At 36.3% G+C, this 19,974-nt stretch overlaps 2 protein-coding genes across 2 annotated transcripts; both read left to right on the top strand.

The window, feature by feature from the left end:
• The first annotated feature begins 2,084 nt into the window (after positions 1 to 2,084).
• Positions 2,085 to 9,492, top strand: LOC140668431 (mitogen-activated protein kinase kinase kinase 7). The gene is made up of 9 exons (XM_072897426.1): positions 2,085 to 2,301; positions 2,619 to 2,844; positions 2,927 to 3,044; positions 3,124 to 3,462; positions 3,677 to 3,789; positions 3,894 to 4,321; positions 5,061 to 5,163; positions 7,809 to 8,062; positions 8,184 to 9,492. Exons 1-9 carry the CDS (start codon positions 2,224 to 2,226, stop codon positions 8,376 to 8,378), a joined length of 1,854 nt encoding a protein of 617 aa, XP_072753527.1. The 5' UTR covers positions 2,085 to 2,223; the 3' UTR covers positions 8,379 to 9,492.
• A 573-nt stretch (positions 9,493 to 10,065) lies between these two features.
• LOC140668432 (putative sodium-coupled neutral amino acid transporter 11) lies at positions 10,066 to 19,912 on the top strand. Its single transcript, XM_072897427.1, has 7 exons — positions 10,066 to 11,180; positions 12,171 to 12,224; positions 12,903 to 12,993; positions 13,291 to 13,500; positions 13,585 to 13,837; positions 13,937 to 14,285; positions 14,401 to 19,912. Exons 1-7 carry the CDS (start codon positions 11,109 to 11,111, stop codon positions 14,851 to 14,853), a joined length of 1,482 nt encoding a protein of 493 aa, XP_072753528.1. The 5' UTR covers positions 10,066 to 11,108; the 3' UTR covers positions 14,854 to 19,912.
• The last annotated feature ends 62 nt before the right edge of the window (positions 19,913 to 19,974 follow it).

The raw sequence follows: 19,974 nt of genomic DNA, 5'->3' as shown, positions 1-19,974 counted from the left end.
TAATTGATCCATTCTACTGTATAATTTAATAAACTGTAGGTATATAAAGTAACTTTAGCGTATATTATATTATTTCGATGCGCGTTTTTTTTTTCGCCCTCGGTTACGATGTAGAACACTTTTGCTTACCACGGGCTCCGCTTGAATAAATAAATCTTACAATAATACTACTCTTGTGCAAATTAATTTATAATTAATAAAAAATGTAGTGTCTACTCACAGAGTAAAAAAACTCACGTGATTCGACACGAGATAAATTCTAAAATAAAATTATACTATGCATATATGAATATATGAATATATATGAGAGGAAATAATTTAGATTGGAGCTTTTTTCGGAGTAAAAGGAAAGGTTTTGCAAGATCGCGGGAGAATCGTAGGAGGCATACATACGACTCTCGGTGGCCTTTGTATTCGCGAACGTTCTTTCGTATATACATATTACGTCATCACGACTAGCACGCTAAAGTAGGTGACCAGCGGGGACGAATCCAAGATGAGACGAGAGACGGAGACGCTACCGGGTGAAAGCATGGGTCATCGTAAAGGCCAGGTAACGTGTTCTAGCCCGATACATCGAACAACCGCGTATCAGCTCCCACAATTACATGAGCACGCGAGCGCGCGCGCGCGAGTTAAATTCAGTTCTTTGGCGGCCGAGAGTCGCCGTTTCCGCGCTCCTTTCCTTCGAAGACGACATTACAGAGCGACATTACATTGCCACATTCGCATATTGCGAACGTACAACGGGAATCATACATTAAAACGCGGATGTTCCGCGAGCGCGCGTTTTTCCCGTCGTTCGCGACGTAATCATCTCCATCGACATCGGCCTGTCGTCTTCAATTAATTCCTGTATTCTGAATACATTGCACAGTATGAGAATTTTTTTCCTCTCCGTACAAGATGTTTCTCTTTTGCATGTAACACAATTGTAATTATGCACAAATTAGCAAATAACATATCTGATAATTCTCGAATAATCAATTACATATACACATATATCTATCAAGATTTAAAGTTGATCAACTTGAAACGTGTAAACAATAATGTATATTTTTGCTCCAGATCTTATTTTCACATATTGTGTCTTCAGTCGAATATTATATCGTAAAAAAATATGTATAAAGAAACGCTTTTTAAATATATAATTATAAATATAGTGAAATGTTGTTAAATTGTACTCTTCAAAGACTTAATAATAAGTAATTATAAGATTTAATTAATTAACTGAATAATTATGCGAAATCAATGTATATAAATGAAATACTATATAATTAATATAGAAATTTTATCCCAGAAATTTAACATACTTGGAATAATTATATAGCTTTTACAATAATAATCAACGGAAATATAGATATTAATATTCAATATTTATTACAATAATTCTCACGCTATTTTTCTTATAATTAGACATTAATAGCTACGTTACTCTCTTTCTTTCTTTTTAATTGTTTTTATACAAGCTACATAATTTATTTGATTATTAAATAAAGTAAAATAAAGTAAATTAGGTTATAGTATTGATATCTAAAAATCTTGGTAATTATTATCGTTACAAATTAATATTAAAATTATATCAGAATCAGTTTTAAAACATTTATTGTTTAACTTTTATTTAAGTCTTTCTATATTTATTTATAAAGAAAAATGCAAAAATTACCTTATTTATAACGTTGAATATACTGCAACAATTTGATTGTTGAATAACAATCCTGAGTGATATCTCGTCGTATGCAATTTTGCTTGTGAAATAAACACATTTTGTAAACCGGACACTGTCCTAAGCCATAGGGCAAGGATTAATGAATAAATAATAAATAGACACATTTTGTATAATTAAAACCCATCTCTGAGATAATTTAAAGAACGAATCGAGATTAATCACTTGATAATGGCTAATCTTAATTATAGGCTTGTTACATGTGAATTTAGCGCGAAACACTACCAAATTCCAAATCGCGGCGCAAGCGTCATCTAACGTCGCGCCTGTCAATTGCGTGACTAGAAGCTTCGACAATTTCGCGCGAGAGGCGCCTCGATCGTCCCGCTCGGAGCCAATCAAATCGAAGAGGAGGAATAGCGGTGCCCTTCGGCTCGATACGGGAAAATGGCGATCTGTGAGGCTGTTTGAAGCCTAAATTTCGGTAAACATACTCGCGGACTCGCAACTCGTTGGTTAAATGTGCCCTGAAAATCATGTGACGTCGACTGTGTGCGATGGCGAGCAAAGAGATAATCGGCCATCAGCAGCAGTTCGTTGAGGAAATCGATTATAATGAAATCAAAACTGAGCAGGTAGTTCTTGTCTAACGTGTTCGTATTTCTCTTAATCGTCATACTTATCGGGAAATGCGTTCATCCTTCATGCGTTCGATAACGTGCCGATCGTTAATCGTCGCGATTCAAACTCGTTTTATAGTCTTATCATTTTCATGGTGCAATTGATATATCGGTTAGATAACCTCAAACCGGGAGAGCGACTGTATTCTTATATGACAGAATACACTCTTAGAAGAAGCACATGTTGCCAAGTGACACTTTGCTTGTAACGCGCGACCATTTGATTGAATACATTAATTGAGATTTGCTCTCAAACTTGTATTTGATAATAGGTAGTTGGCAAAGGTTCCTTTGGAGTCGTCTGGAAAGGAAGGTGGAGAGGGCAGGATGTTGCTGTTAAACACATAAATTCGGAAGGAGAGAGAAAAGCCTTCACCGTTGAAGTTCGACAGCTGTCCAGAGTAGCCCATCCCAATATTGTTAAACTGTATGGTGCGTGTACCAAGAATCCAGTATGCTTGGTTATGGAGTACGCAGAAGGTGGATCGTTGTATAATGGTAATATCTAATCTAGAAATCTATCGATTATTCCCTTTAATCAACAAATCAATTGTACTGAAATTTTTATTGATACTTACAGTACTGCATTGTAATCCTCAACCACATTATACTACTAGTCATGCTATGAGTTGGACACTTCAGTGTGCGCGCGGCGTCGCGTATCTTCATAATATGAAACCAAAACCATTGATACATAGGTAAAGAAACTTAACTTTTGACATACTGCTAACAGTGTATCTTTGAGAAACCAGAGAAAACTTGATGTTTATTTTACAGAGATCTAAAGCCACCCAATTTATTATTAGTTATGGGTGGACAGATGCTTAAGATCTGTGACTTTGGCACAGCCTGCGATTTACATACATACATGACTAATAATAAAGGCTCAGCCGCATGGATGGCACCAGAAGTATTTGAAGGATCTAGGTATACGGAGAAGTGTGATGTATTTAGTTGGGGTATCATTTTGTGGGAGGTTTTAGCACGTCAAAAACCCTTTGATGACCTTGCGCCCTTGGGCGTTTCAGCCTTTAGGATAATGTGGGCTGTTCATGTAGGACAAAGACCTCCTTTAATAGAAGGATGCCCAAAACCAATTGAGGATCTTATGACCAGGTGAGAATTTCTGCTAAAAGAACAGCATAGCTAATATCTAATAAGACCTATTATCCGTTTATAATTTTATATAAATATTTCTATACAGAACAGACAGATTTTTAATGTTTGTAGACTAAAAAGTAATATTAAAAAAATATGCAATTGTGCATTACAATGTATCTGTGTAAGATCTATTTTTCTCATGTCTGTATGTAATTTTATATTTTTCAAGATGTTGGCAAAAAACACCAGAGGAAAGACCTTCCATGGACGAAGTAGTAAGGATAATGACCAAGTTATCTGAATTCTTCAGTCCTCATTTAGAACCTATTGAATATTCTTTAAGTATGTATACAATATATATTTTCATGATTTCAATGCATCACACACACACATACATAATATATGTGATATATATATATATATATAATATATATAATATATTATAGGTAGCGAAGCTGATAACATAGATGAGAATGAAGTATCAAGGGAAGATACATTAGATATAGCCAGTACATTAGATTCTGGGATGAATGGTTCCATTGCGAATGGTACTATTTGTACAATTCCAAAACCTATAGAAAAAGTTAACAAATGCTCCAATGTAGAGAAATCGTTGCCTATTACAAGTCACGCAACTCCCTTCGGCGACACGTCAAATTTCTCACCACAATCAAATAATTTAGAATTTCAACGAGTACCTGATACCAACGAGTGTCCGGTATCGAATAACCATTGTCTTGGAAACGTTAATAGTAATTTAGACAACGCTAAATCGTCGATCTCGCAAAATGCAGCGGTACCAACAGCATACGACGACAAGTTCGCCGCGCTGCAACACAAAAATTTTGCTCCTTTACATGTGGAGTGTGACCCGGTTGGTAATTTCATCAATAGTGCAAACTTCAATTATCTCATTTTTGTTTTAGTTTTGTTTGTTGCATTTTTTTCTATATTTTTCTAATCATCATATCTTTCTATTTGATTATTTTTTTATATTTTTTAATTTATATGTAATATATAGGGTGAGTTACAGAAGCCTGATAATATTCAAAATGAAATAAATGAAATAGAACTTAAATATTTATTTCTTGTTAACAATAGGATATAGATTATCATTTGAATATAATACTTCATCTTTTATTCATTTTTTTAATTAAAAAAATTTTTCACTTTTGTCATATGTATATCTTACATTGCTTTAGTCTATCACGCAAGTTTTACATCACTATTTACATCATGTTGGTACGACTATCATTTTTTTTCTGCAAATTGGCCTTGATTTCATTAATATACAGAAAAAAAATTATAATCATACCAGAAAATATGCAAACGACAATGTGAAATCTGCGTTATAGACTGGAACAATATAGGATAAATGCAGAGGATATTTGACAAATGTGAAATTTTTTTTTTAAATTTAAAAAATAAATAAGCTGAAGTAATGTACTCAAAGGTATCCCACATCTTAGAGTTATCTAACAAAAAATAAATATTTAAGTTGTATTTAATTCATTTTGAAAATTGCCAAGTTTGCATGACTCACCATATATTAAAATACATAAATATTTCTATTAAAGATAATTCATACATTGCTGAATTTTTTCGTGTTGCAGCACGCTTGGGATTTACCGAGTTCCTCTGACACATCTTGGGAAATTCCAAATAATATGGCCGGATTAGATAAAGTGGTACAGAAAACGAAGAAAAATATTCAAAGTAAGTAGTATAGTGTGAATTTGATTTGTCAAGAAATGAGCACATAAATACTATTTTCACATAATGTTTATCAATCAACACGGGATTAAAAAGACAGTGCATTGAATATTGGAAAGATTTTTTTTTAAATTCTAATCATCAAGTATAATATTTTTGGCAAACTTTTAGACTTTAAATATGACGTAAAGCATATCTTTAATTTAAACTTGATTGACATTGTGTGATGCTTATAAGAGTGTGATATTGTATAAGATCCGATTTTCGATTTAATCAGGAATGAGTAGGAAAAGTTAGACGGGATTCGTACTCACGAATACGAATCTCAGCCCTTCTTAGAATAGGTGCCGAAAAAAGATCGCAAAGGGGCTGCGGCACCAAACTGGCTGTCTATGCGAGACCTGTCTCTGTCGCGTTGAGAAGGCACATTGCCAAAAACATTAGAGAATTAGCAAGAATTATCTAGGCTTTATGCGGCGATCGAACTGTGATTTATAACTGTACGATCTTGTTGAAGTTGCGCTGCGAGTCATCCCTATATGACGGGACAAATTGAAACATCGAGAAAATTAGAATTAAGTCTACGTAATGATGTTATGATACGTATCGCGCCTACTACTGTTTGTATTACGACAGTTGGAAATACGACATATTTATCTGTTTCGTAATATGATAATCGACTGATATAGGATAAATAAGAAAAATTCCTGATATTTTTTTCAATAAAATTTTTGAAAACCTTGAGATAAAAAACGTTCAAAAAGTCCCGATAAAAAGATTTGAAAGACTTTAAAATCTCAACATATGACTAATACACGAAATAACGCAGGACGTTTTAATGGCACACAATACCTCAACGCGAGCTGACATGCGTTTTGAGCTTACAGAGTAGCGCTTTGTGGTACACGAAGTAGATTATTTTCGGCCTAGAATACTAAGCATCGCGGCTGAGTCACCGGGCGCCTTCTTCGACTTCGAGCGTCTTCGTCTCTCCCGCCTGCGTTGACTAACGCGCATAATGCGTTTATACACGTATATGCGATTCGTTGTAATTATTTATCCGCGCGCGATAAATATCCCATTTATGGAAATGTTGCTAAACATCGGGATAGCGATCGTTTACGATAAGAAAATATTTTTCTCTTTTTTCAATAATTTATAATTTAATATGTATGTATTTGTAAATTGCAATCTGAAAGATCTCTTTGCATGTAAATGATTATAGACATATATTTATACATGTTCACGTAAATGTATATCGTTATATATAAGAGTTAAAAGTATCTTCTTGTGTTAGATAATATATATATATATATATAATTACAGAGTTGTACAGATAAATTAATAGCGATCGATCGGAAGGATGATAAGAAAGAAGCGAGCTCTACATGCTATATTCATCGAGGGTTCGTCGATCGACGGAGCTTGCCGGTGTATCCTGGCAAAGGGCCCGTGTAGCCGCAATAGCGAGTGCCGCGTGCACTAAATTTAACTGACGACTAATCGGTAGGACGTGTGACTCGCTTTTGATTGGCACGTTGCGACGACGACGAAGAGCAGCAGAGAGGCGATTGTGGAAATAGCGGAAGAACGTTAGGAGGGGAGAGAGAGAGAGAGAGAGAGGACGAAAGGAGGCAAAGTGATATGCAAAGAGAGGAGGGAGATGAAAGAGACGACTGAGAGAAAAAAAGAACCAGACACGAGATTCTCTCGAGGATGAATCAAGCCACGGAGCGCGTTTTGTTCTTGGCTGCGCGTATACGAGAGCTCGTCGCGGTGTTCCTCGTCGAGGAGTCAGGGATATAGGTGGGGGGGTATTTAGAAGCAGGTGTGGCTGAGTCAGCATCCCCAATATAGACGTGCGTTTGTTTAGTAGAGAGCCGACTCCCTACGGACGAGCACGTCCCGTCGATCGCGCGGGTCGCCAAGCGCGCAATACGAGCTCGATTTTATCGAGGACACATCCGATCGATCCGACCGGGAATTGATTCTACTTGACACGGCCATTCCCGGATCATTCCATTGAAATTTAGCCGTAGAGAGAAAGAGAGAGAGCGATATCAGAGAGTGATAACAAGAACTTTTAAGATTCCTGGTATCGTAATCGTGAAACTCGAACCATCTCCAAGGACCCTCGTCTTATCTCTAGAAACTCGATCTCCCTGATTTGCGAGAAACGAAGGTATTATGCTGACGGGATCGGAAGATAATCGTGGACGTTAAAACGTCGTCGGTGTAGCTGCAGCTCGCACGAGAGCGGCAGTTACTCAGAAAGATCGACATGTGCGACGACTATCCGGAAACCGTCGGCACCGACACTCTCAAACGCTGCTGGGTCCTACTGCGTTAGTATACGTTCATTGGATTCTCCGCGCAAAGCTTGCAGTCGTTTGCTCAATTGCTCCAAGCGTATTTAAAGTTGTAGAGAAATACGTTTCTTCGTATAAGATTAGTAACAGTAGGCGGTAAGATAAGCGTGCGGTAGAGCTTGATCGAATGTCACGATTCTAGTGATTTCATGAACCCGATAATTCATGTACAATATTCTGTGAAAGATGAGATATCTAAAGCCTAAGCTTCAATACCACTGAAAATAATCTCGCGATTGTCGACATCTTTAATAAATTGTACGCAATGCGGTGCCGTAGGTAGCAGCACCACGAGCGAAGACTTGGGCAATGTCTGTCGCCTCTTGGACGCCGACCTGAGGCCTCTTACGCCCGACGACACGTGCAAACGTTCTCGAGAGATCTTCGAGGAGCACAAGCAGATAGCGCAGGAGTATCTCAAGGTGCAAACGGAGATAGCGTTGTTGAGCCAGCACAAGAACGAGATGTTGAAGAATCTTAGCATCGACAGTCTCAGGCAACAGCAGGAGTTGCGAAAACTCGAAGATGAAAAGGTTTCTTTCTTTTTATCCCACATTTTATTTACACACTAGCTTAGATCTCAATATACATTATCTCTTTTAAAGAACTTCTTTGAGTTTTCAATCCCGAAAATTATTGCGAGATAACTTTCAGGAGTCGCTGCTGAAGCTGTGTCGTAACCTACAGCGACAATTGCAGATCATGAAGGATCAGAGGATCAAGGGAGCGTTAACGAACGCCGCCGCCGCCGCTGCCGCCGCCGCTGCCACGCCAACGATAGGACCTGCCGTTTCTGGAAACAACGGCTGGGTGGTAGTACCACGTCCCGACCCGTCGAGGCTTTCTTGAGACTTCACGCGTACATCCGAGGGTTTCGATAAAAACGTACTTGTACGTCACGTTGGGCGATCAGCCGGCGATGCGCGACACAGATGGAATCATATCTACACATATTGATTGAAATTCCAATTCAATTTTATACGAATACAAATCGCACCGCTTCCTATCGTGGACACGCGAATCTGGTTGTCTAGCGAAGGACAATTTGATTTTATCACTGGACCGGATATCCGGATACCACGCATGGAGATTGTGTAATCGACTTCCAATCTTGCGTGACACGCAGAAGGCGCGGTTTCAGATACACACATTTAATATATAGGTACGCTTTTCATTAGACTTATATTACGGAGTTTCATAATCACATCTTTTATTTATCTTCTTGCCATGCGCGTTCCCTTCCTTCGCGATGGTTGGTTAATAATGTACGGCAGCACAAAGGTCTTTCCTATGTGATAACCGGCAACAATATTTTCTTAGAAATGTAATGGAAAATTATTTTCGATTTCAAAAGCATCAGAGGCATTCTTAATAATAATAACGCAATCTAGTCGCTCCGATGATGATTCAACTCTTCGTCGAACTCTTCGCTTACATTTGACATGTAAAGAATGCGTTGTATGATCTTTATTATTTAAGCTATCGTATTGCCTACTGATCGAAAGTATTTTACACATTTTTTCGATTTGATACAATATAACGTATCGAACACACAGATAGAAGGATATTGCAAATCAGACGCAAATATCGAGCAACGATCAATGAACATGGATCCACAATCATTTAGATTATATGATATACGCGGTACATATATATATATATATATATATATATATTTGATTGAATTGATCGTATATCAAAGATATAGTCTGTTTACGACTATAGAGTTATTACTTTTAGTCAATCGTGTTGCAAGAAACGGATTAAATTCGTTTTTTTATCGCTTATGTGCGATTGTTTGTTTTTTCTTTTTAATAAATGCTTTACGTTACACCTAAATGCGAGATTGACATTTTCGCAACAATTACAGGCCTAACAAATGGGAAAAATAAAGACGCTATTTAAATCACAGAATAATCGAATGCGCAGAAGCGTTTTCTGTTATAATCGAGCTGAATAAGCGGCCGTCTGAGATGCAACGAATTATTACCAGGACAAATTATTGCAAAATATATATATATCGAAAAAGCAGATTAGAACGCGCGAAAAGCACCGAAAAGTAAAAATAGATGCGCAGCGATATCGATAACGATTGTACATGAACAGATTATCTTATCATCTAAAAGGATATATTGATAAAAAATTCTCGCGCGTCATAAATTGAGTAGTTAAAAAAAAAATCGAGTTAATTTCCTTGTGTTCCGTTCCTATTTTAAATATAACATATCTCAGGACTCCCATTATTTTGCGATTAAATAAGGGAATGAGGATGTAATTACACTCTGACAGTTTTCCGACTAGTTCTTCACCGAACAATGTAAATTGTTACCTGAACTTTATGTGAATACAATCTGTATATATACAAATGTAAATATAATTTTGAAAGGTTGCAAGAAATTCAGTTCTTTTTGACGCTTTTAAAATCTTTTAGTACCTACAAGGACTCCCTCCCTTTATAAGAGGAGGTGGAAAGATTTGCGTTAGTAAATTTACATAGTTAATAAGATAGTAAATTTACATATAAGTTATTATAGTTAGAGATTAATGAAATGCAGTAATATAACAAGTTATATTAGCGCAAGTCATTTGATATTTTCTTTCCTCGATCTGATTAAACGTTGAAATTAGATTATTAAATTATATTAGAACTCGGTCTCTATTTTAATTATGTTAATATCGAGCTCATTCCTTTATAATCAGATTATCGCAAGATGATTATATTAGCATTATATAATAGTATGTGGATGTACAAGCTTGTATATTATGTTTGCATTATATGTTTGATCGTAACAATCTGATATCAAAACACACGGTTGGCGATTACGCATCTCACGCAATCGTAACGAGAGAACAACATGCAGAACGGAGTTCTGCGATAAACGAGGATGTACGCCATCAACAGAATCAATAAACTTGTCCTAGTCATATACGCTGTGATATCTCGATGGAACGAGAAATAAAAAGGAAATAGGACGCGGCCGATCAACCGGGGAAACAGGAGGAGAAGGGTGAGATAGTCCCAGGGTGGGACGAGATAATGAATGGCAAGAGGGGTGGAAAGAAGGGATGAAGGGTATGAATAGAGGATGCGGATACGTGGGCGTACGTTGGCTAGACAAGGAGATTGGCAAATTTCTTTGTTCCCGAGGAAAAGAAAAGTAGAAAGACTGGTAGAGGGAAAACAAGATTTTTATATTAAAGTATGATTCGATAAAGGTGATTGATGAGAAAGGGAGAAAGGAACAGCAGGTGGAATTGGCGAAACGGGAAAATATGTGCGCGCGCGTGCGTGGGCTGTCGACGAACGGGGGGAGAGAATAAGGGAAGCAGCGAGAAAGCGGAGAGAAAGAGAGAGAGAGAGTGATGCCGAGGGGAAAGACGCAAAGCGGGAAACTGAAGAAGGGGTAGGGAAGATGGGCCGGAACTCTTTAGACGTCCACGGACCTGCCCGCGAGCCTCGTTCCCTCCCTTTAAGTTTCTCGCACGTTTTTTTCGCGCTATCATTTCTCCCATTAGTTAGATAGATAGATCACCTTTTTCGCGCGGAGAATCCCGTAGAACGAGGATCATTCCTCCAGGATGGCCCACGCCGCGTCCGACGATGTCAACGAGAAGAGCTACATCCTGGACGCGAGGAAGAATTTCGAAGACGTGAGTAAAAATAATTAAGAAATGTCTATCTCGGGTTTTGCGGTCTGCCACGTCGGCCGATAATTTCAACCCCGGCGTTTCCGGTTTCTTTCCACTTCCGCGAAATTATTTCACGCAAAGCGACGGATCATTAAACCATAGGAATAAATAATGCATTTTAGTATCGTATTCTCTTTCCAACGTCGTCTTTATATTTTTCGAGCTTTAATACGCACATATATATGTGTATATATTTGACAGGTATCTCAGATACTCTCTGTCTATTCGATAGATATAGCTACTGCATCCTGTCGTGTAATCCTGTCGCGTATTTACTTTAACGAAAGTCTACATCGGAGAGTCCTGTGCCTTTTTAACGGATGTAAAAAAAGTACGAGAAAGTTGTAGCCGGCTGCGGTTGCACACGGCTTTCTCTACTTTGTTGATTTCATTGCGCTCTCTTAAATCGCGATTATAAGCGCAGAGATATATATCTTTATTGTTTCACAATTCGCCCGATTCTCATACCGCGGTATAATCGCGCAAGCCGAACAAAAAATACACAATTATGTCTTCCTACGAATGGATTTGATATTTTCGAGAGATTAGCATTTTAATTGAAGTTTTTGTCGGCGCGGCGAGATAGAGGAAGGAGATAGAGACAGACACTCTCTTGACGATTCAATTTACCGTGAGAAATTTCCGCAATGACATTTCGTTCAATATGCTCATTTCAACCGTGCTTTTCTCTACAGATTTTCTTTTTCATTTTATATATATTAGTCTTTTCCAACTAGAATTATCATATCGGTTTGTAAAACTGCCAGTAAAAGTACACCCACTGTGTATCAATAAGCGAAATTAAAAATAAGACACGTGTACGTACATTAATTATTGGGACAAAAAAAAATTGAATATATATATATATATATATATATATATATATATATATATATATTTATAATATTGCTTAATTATCAGCTGACTTGTCTCAAAAATTCTCTTCGGCAGGGCGGCAGTCTCGCATCGGAAGAATCCTACGATGACATGAGGCGACTGGTCGGGGTAAGAGTTCACATATTTCACATCTATTTTTTTTCATCTCATTTTTCAAGAAACGATTAATTAAACTTTGCGTTCCGTCTACTGCAATTCGTTCTATAATTCGCGAAGCTCCATCCATCCATCGTAGTGACTCATGTGATACAGTGAGAGAGATTAACGTGTAAACAGAAATTTCCACTAATTGACGCCTATTATTGACGTTCCAATGATCGACTGGCGATGCACTTTTGACCAATTGACAAAAGACCACTTGACGTTATCATACTCGTTTTTTTATCGTGTTGTCCCTTTTCTTACTGCGGTATCGCATATCGCTCTAAATTATTCCGCTGGCTACCGGAATTATTTATTAGCTCGTGCCTATAAGAAAGAGAGAGAGAGAGAGAGAGGAGTGTTAATTTACAACAGCGTGACACTTTACATATATAGCGACACTTTAAAATGCCTTTTCGTACCCGTGTCATTAATATTCATCAACCACGAAATATACGGACATTTTCGCGGAATATACAGGAGCGCACGTGAATATGCAATGTTTTACCTAATTAATGTTACGCCATATTCGCATATATATATATATATATATATATATATATATATATATATATATATATATTGGTATCCTCGCGGTTATTACCGTAAACGGCACTATAGTAATGTCGACACGTGTTTGCGTAGGAAGAGGAGGAGGAGGAATCTGGCAAATTTAGCAGTCTACCGCTCGCGAGCTTCAACTTCATCAATTCCATCATCGGCAGTGGCGTGATCGGTAAATGAGAACCGAAATAAAATAATATCTTTAAGGCCTATATTGTCAAGGATAATTATATTTGTGATTAATATTTGGCAATGGGATCTAAATTTTCTAGAAGTATTGCTAGAATATTGCTGCTATAAATTCTATACGTGACAAACAATATTTTAACAGATGCAAAAAGTAGCGATAAATTTTAATTGAGACATCTAGAAATCTATCTACATTAACAAAATATTTTTTTGAGTGTTACGTTGTAAAATATTTGCGAAGCTCAAGAGACTATGTCTCAGAAGATGTGAATTTTTATAGGAATACCGTACGCTCTGCACCAGGCTGGCTTTGGTCTCGGAATCGCTCTGTTGATTTTGGTAGCAGCGTTGACCGATTACTCGTTGATCCTCATGGTGCGAAGCGGACACATCTGCGGCGAGATGAGTTACCAAGGACTGATGCGAGCGAGCTTCGGCCGCGCTGGATTCTACATTCTCACAGCGTTGCAATTCATCTATCCGTTCATAGGTATGATGCAGAACAATCTTCTATGAGATGCGTTTTTCTTCTCCTCTCATCAACGTGTAAAAATAACCGTTTTTAACGTTGCAGCAATGGTCTCTTACAACGTCGTCGTCGGCGATACAGTGACAAAAGTCCTGATAAGAGTAACGGGGATGGACGAGACGAATATCTTCGCGCATCGACAGGTTGTCATTCTCCTGGCGACTCTGGGTATCATCATTCCGCTTTGCCTGTACAGAAATGTTGCGCGATTAGCGAAGATCTCCTTCCTCTCTCTGGTCTGCGTCGGTTTCATCCTCCTCGCCATCTTCATTCGGATGGACACCATGTCCGCTATGGTGTAAGCGAAAGTTTTACTTACCGAAAAACGGAAGGGCATGATTGCTCCCGCGCTGTAAAATCGCTATGTGTAATCCTATTAGGCGTGATTGATTTGCAGTCCGAGTCAGCGCGACAGCTGGAGATTCGCCAATTTGCCGGGGGTCGTTCCGTCCGTCGGTATAATGGCGTTCGCCTTCATGTGCCACCACAATACCTTCCTAATTTACGGCTCGATCGAACGAGCGACTCAACAAAAGTGGGACGTAGTGACCCACTGGTCCCTCTTCACGTCCTTCCTGATCGCCGCGACTTTTGGGATCGTCGGCTACGCCACTTTCACGTCGTACGTACAGGGAGATCTCATGGAAAATTATTGCTGGGATGACGACCTGATGAACTTTGCCAGGGTCATGTTCAGCGGCACCATACTGCTCACTTTTCCGATCGAATGCTTCGTTACGCGTGAAGTAAATCTTCTCTTCTTCGCACGTTTTTTTTTTTTTTTGCGCCTACATGACACAGATTATCGCGCATAATGACTAAAAATATAATCACTATTACATCTTTGTTATTACATCGCAGGTGCTTATGACGGCGATCAAGGGCACAGACGAACTGGAAGGGCACGAAGCATACGTGCCCAATTCGGATCGCAAGTACCTGATAATCACCTTGACGATAGTATCCGCGGCGTACCTGATCTCCATGTTGACGGATTGCCTGGGCCTCGTCCTCGAGCTGAACGGTATCCTCGCCGCGGTACCGCTCGCCTATGTTTTGCCCGGCCTCTGCTACCTCAAGCTCGAGGAGGGACCCGTCCTCTCGTCGAAAAAACTGCCGGCGCTTGGTCTGATGACTGCCGGTATCCTGGCCGCCATCTCGGGTCTCCTGCTGCTCATAATTAACAGCAATTCTGGCAGCTGCTCTCACGGCAAAATACAGCCGTACTGCGTCAACAGTAGCCCGACGATGGCACCGCAGCTCGTCAACGCGACCACCATGTTCACCAATGTCAACGCTGGATCCGCAGTCTAAGCTTAATGGACGAGCACGGTAAAAAAAAACTTTTAGTTTAGTCATAAGTCTGCCAAAATTTCGAATGAAAGTATATAGCGCGATTAGGTTTGCGCAGGAATAATCTGAATCATCAGGATGCAATTGATAATATTCAGTCACGGATACAAAATAAAAAAAAAAACGACCGTACGTATATAATGATACCGACGAAGCAATCGAGATTATATGCATAATTTGAAAGTTTTTTCAAACTTTTCAAAGTTCCGAAACGAGATTTTGTACCAGCTCGCAGAAAGAAGAAACTACTCAGCGTCGAAAGACTTTATCCGTGAAGGAATATATTTCAACGCGAAGCTTGCTATATATATATATATATACACGAAGGATAAAACTGCACAAATCATTTACAAACAGTTTCGATGAGAATAGCGATTATACGCAGCATTCTGGTCGACAAATCCTATATTACGGAGATATTTTATGATGCGATAAATCTTAATAAATTAAAACAAGCTTTACGGTATCTCAAAGTTTTAGAATACGAGACACAAATTTATGAAAACAAATTAAAAAAACAGGATTTTTATCATTTTTTATGTTAACTAGAGATGTGCAAAATGGATATCCAAATTTATTTAAAATAGAAAATGCGAAATAGTTGTAACATTTCCGTTTAAAAATGCAAAATACAAAATAATTTTTAAACATCCATTTAAAATAAGAAATGAAAAGTAGACATTTTTAAAATGGTTTTTTAAAATAAAAATGACTTTTTTCAAATATTTATATTCTTATATTTATTTATATTTAAATTCTTATTTTTTTATTATCTATCTATTTAATTAGATTAGATCTTATACTATCCGTTCTTATTTTTTACGTGAAATTAGATCTGTATTCTAGTTTAAATGCAAAATACAAAATAAACATTTTACATTTTTATTTTAAATGCATTTATTTCAAATAATGCACATCTCTGATGTTAACGAAGATATTTAATCGAAATTTATGTTGAATTTTGTTCCTTCACGATTCCCATCTTCGCGATGGTGTGATGACATTGACAGATCGTCTTGAAAGCATACTCGCAATATGAAATCAATGCAATACAGGATTCGGCTTACGAGCGAGAAATCCGAAAAATCAGCAATAGACGATCGTTCTTTCTGCCATTTAATAAAATATATATAGTCCTCTGAATGTTCATCGTACGAAAATTTATCCACAATTATGGAGTAAAAACCATAATTTTTCAAACAATATTTACATAGTCGTGTGCACACACAATGAGCTTGAAATATGTTCACGAGTAAAGACACCTGATTAATTTTTCGCGACGCACATTATATTAGCGAGACAGAATATTAACGTACCAATCGCGATGATTATCGAATTTTCGGTATCATTATTATTGATAGGCGCGGAAAATAGGACCCTTATATCTAGTCCTAATAAAGTTCCAAGAAAGAATCTCCGTGATTATATAATGCGCGAATTTTAAATAATAGTTATTATGATTAGATAATTGTGATTAGGTAACTAACGTATAGAGAGAACGCGTGAGCGAAAAATCTCATTATATTTTTAAAAGAATGTTGATCAGACAAACGGTTTATAAACGAAGATGTATATCTGTATACATAACACACATATACATACATCTGTATACACATACATACCTATTATATTTGTATTTTCTCTTAATAAGGGACTAATGATTAATATATTGAATGTTGAAAAAAAAATTAAGAGATATACAAATATTTTAAATGCTCATGAATATGTAATAATTATAGTTGATGGCTTACAAAAAAATACTATATTATTTTATCTCAGCAATTTGCCTTATCTTGCCTAAAAATTTCGATACACGTTTTATTTTTTTGAAAAAAAAGAATAATTAATCATGTTAATCAATACATACCTATTATATTTGTATTTTCTCTTAATAAGGGACTAATGATTAATATATTGAATGTTGAAAAAAAAATTAAGAGAAATACAAATATTCCCATACAGCACGAATCTTTCAGTTATATTGCAGCAATGTTGCAAAAATATTGTATGTTGCTACAATATTTTTGCAACATTGCTGCAATATAACTGAAAGATTCGTGCTGTATGGGTTTTAAATGCTCATGAATATGTAATAATTATAGTTGATGGCTTACAAAAAAATACTATATTATTTCATCTCAACAATTTGCCTTATCTTGCCTAAAAATTTCGATACACGTTTTATTTTTTTGAAAACAAAAAGAATAATTAATCATGTTAATCATCTTTTACGAAAAAAACTTATAGAATCGTATTTAAGAATATCTTCTCTTTTTTAAGTATATAAGCTTTCTGAATACAAACAAATATATTATTTGCAATGTGAGAAAAATAAAAAAAAACAGAAGAATAAAATAAATAAATAATAATCGCGACCTTTAACGCTGGTACAATCATTATTCAGGTTTTATATTATTATTGCTTGCAAAAAATTGAATTGATAAAGATTATACAGAAAAGACTTTAGAATGTTGTGTTTTTTGATGGCTTAGAGAAAAACAGATAGAGAGTTAAAAAAGTATTTATAATCAAAATAAAATCACACAAAGTTACAGTGAAAACCGACACAATCACGAAGCGAAAGTAAGTTTCCGCTTCCTAAATGACGCTTACAGACATTCACACTGATCAAAGACCACATGTAAGAGGAAAGTATTTACCGCGTATGATTTTCGCGTACCATAGAGTGTAAGAATCAAACATGTTTACCTGTTTAGGAATATATTTGATGAATCTATATATGAAGATTATAAAAAAGCCTATTTAAGATAAGAAAAATTATTAAAAGATTCTATAAAGTTGATATACATATATATATATATATATATTAAATCAAAGAGGGACGCACCCTCTCCCCCGTCCCTTTTATCTCTCTCCCCCGAAAAAACCAGAGTATATATTGTCTGCGAATGAAAAATATAACGCGCATAATGAGACAAGAGGATATATATATAAAGAGAGATCCGTATTTAAATAATGCATAATATATTCATATATATATATATATATATATATATATATATATATATATATATATATATATATTTGTATGTGATTTTTTTTTTGTGTGACGCGCGTACACTATCACGCACATACACACGTTGTTCCGTGAAACGTTTGTAAGACAAAAGTGTATGCCTCGTTGAAAAGACGCATTTTACATATTGCGTTTGAAGTAATTATTATATATATATATATATGTATGCGTGTGCAATACTCGCGGTATATTTTTTGTACACATGCGTATATATGTTTGGATAATTTTTTGTAGCAAAATATAATTAAACATGTTTAGTAGAGCAAGAGGAAAAGAAAAAGAGAGAGAGAGAGAGAGAGAGAGAGAAAGAGAGCAGTCCTGTATGTGTATCTTACAAAAGACTATTTACTATCGTTTTTTAAAAATTTCGCACTCGTTTCAAGTTCCTATATCGGTATAGACCGATCTCTCTCTTTTCAATGTTCGCTCGCACATTTAACTTAAGAGTTCGATAAATAATTACATGGTTGTGAACCTTACATTGTACACACTCGCCGTCATAGTGACATTAAAATTACCTCTATTGATTTAAATACTAAAGCAATTCGAGCACGTGGATGCGACTGGATATGACTTTGTACAAAACCATATATATATGTATGTATGTATGTATGTATGTATGTATGTACGTATGTATGTATGTATGTATGTACGTATGTATGTATGTACGTATGTATGTATGTACGTATGTATGTATGTACGTATGTATGTATGTACGTATGTATGTATGTATGTACGTATGTATGTATGTACGTATGTATGTATGTACGTATGTATGTATGTACGTATGTATGTATGTATACATGGAGAATTCTTATACTCAAATATTGCATGAGAGGACTTTGACTCTTTTTTTCCTTGACTTTCGTAATATCACGTGCTAGACAATCGTATAATTTATTTTTGCTCTACAGATGCATATATACACACTAACTAACATATTCGTAGGTCATATCCGTTTGACACCTATGTGTAATTAAAGAGCCAAAGATCAAAAATATTTACAAATATAGACCTGCGGAACGAGCAATGCCATGAATTTATTACAAAACTTTAAGACGTAAAATTTGATTTCGCATTATAAAAAGTAGTTAGTATTAGTCCGAAAAAATATTCCAAATGCCAACTTGGACATATGAGAGAAAGAGAGAGAGAGAGGAGGAGAAGAAATACAAGGAAATGCATTACAGACGCAATCTTAGAGGTTGTAAATGTAACTATATTATTGCTATATATGTAACAATTATTTGCTGACGTTGAATGAACTTTACACGCGGAGCAATCATGAAGGATCGTAATATAAGAGCGTAATGTGTATGTATATATACAATATTATTTATGTACAAATGTGTGTGTTGTGTGTACGTACGTAATTTTATGCTGATTTAATATCTTAATATCTTTATTTAAATTCTCGCTGCGCTCGTATAAAGTTTTTTTATTTCGATTTGACGTTCCCGGGAAATAGGTTTTTTTATTAAATCACGAGTGAGATTTGCAAAAATGCGAAAGTTTCTTTGAATAAATTTCAACCTTCTAAATCCTTTTCCATGATTGTGCGAAAGTGTACAGAATAAATTTGTAGAGAAATTGCGTGCAGATGAAACATGAACCAAATCGACAATTTTGCAAAAATGCGAGACGCGTTCACGGATCGAGAACGTGTGCGCGCGAGTATACGTGTGTCGTGCGTATGTAAAGACCTCCTGACAAACTTGCATAAGCGCATATAAACATATGCATAAGAAAATGAATTGATCTATTCTTATGCGCTAATGGATCAATCAATTCCTCATGCATATGCTTATGCACCTATGTAAGTTTGTCTGGACAGGCTAAGAGTCATTATACATATGTAAATGGCGATCTCGCGTTATTCCATCGTCTCGCGGGTCTTCCGACCATATTTATTCTGTGATAGATGCATGCGTTTACGACGGATATAAATATATATACATATAGTATATATATATAATATATAAATAATATATTATAGTAAATATTATAATAAATAATATATTATATATAAATATACATATATATAT

Source organism: Anoplolepis gracilipes, chromosome 8, assembly GCF_047496725.1.
Source record: "Anoplolepis gracilipes chromosome 8, ASM4749672v1, whole genome shotgun sequence".
In the NCBI taxonomy this organism is placed as follows: Eukaryota; Metazoa; Arthropoda; class Insecta; order Hymenoptera; family Formicidae; genus Anoplolepis; species Anoplolepis gracilipes.
Note: the sequence above shows the minus strand (reverse complement) of the source record. Positions and strands in the feature narration are given on the sequence as shown.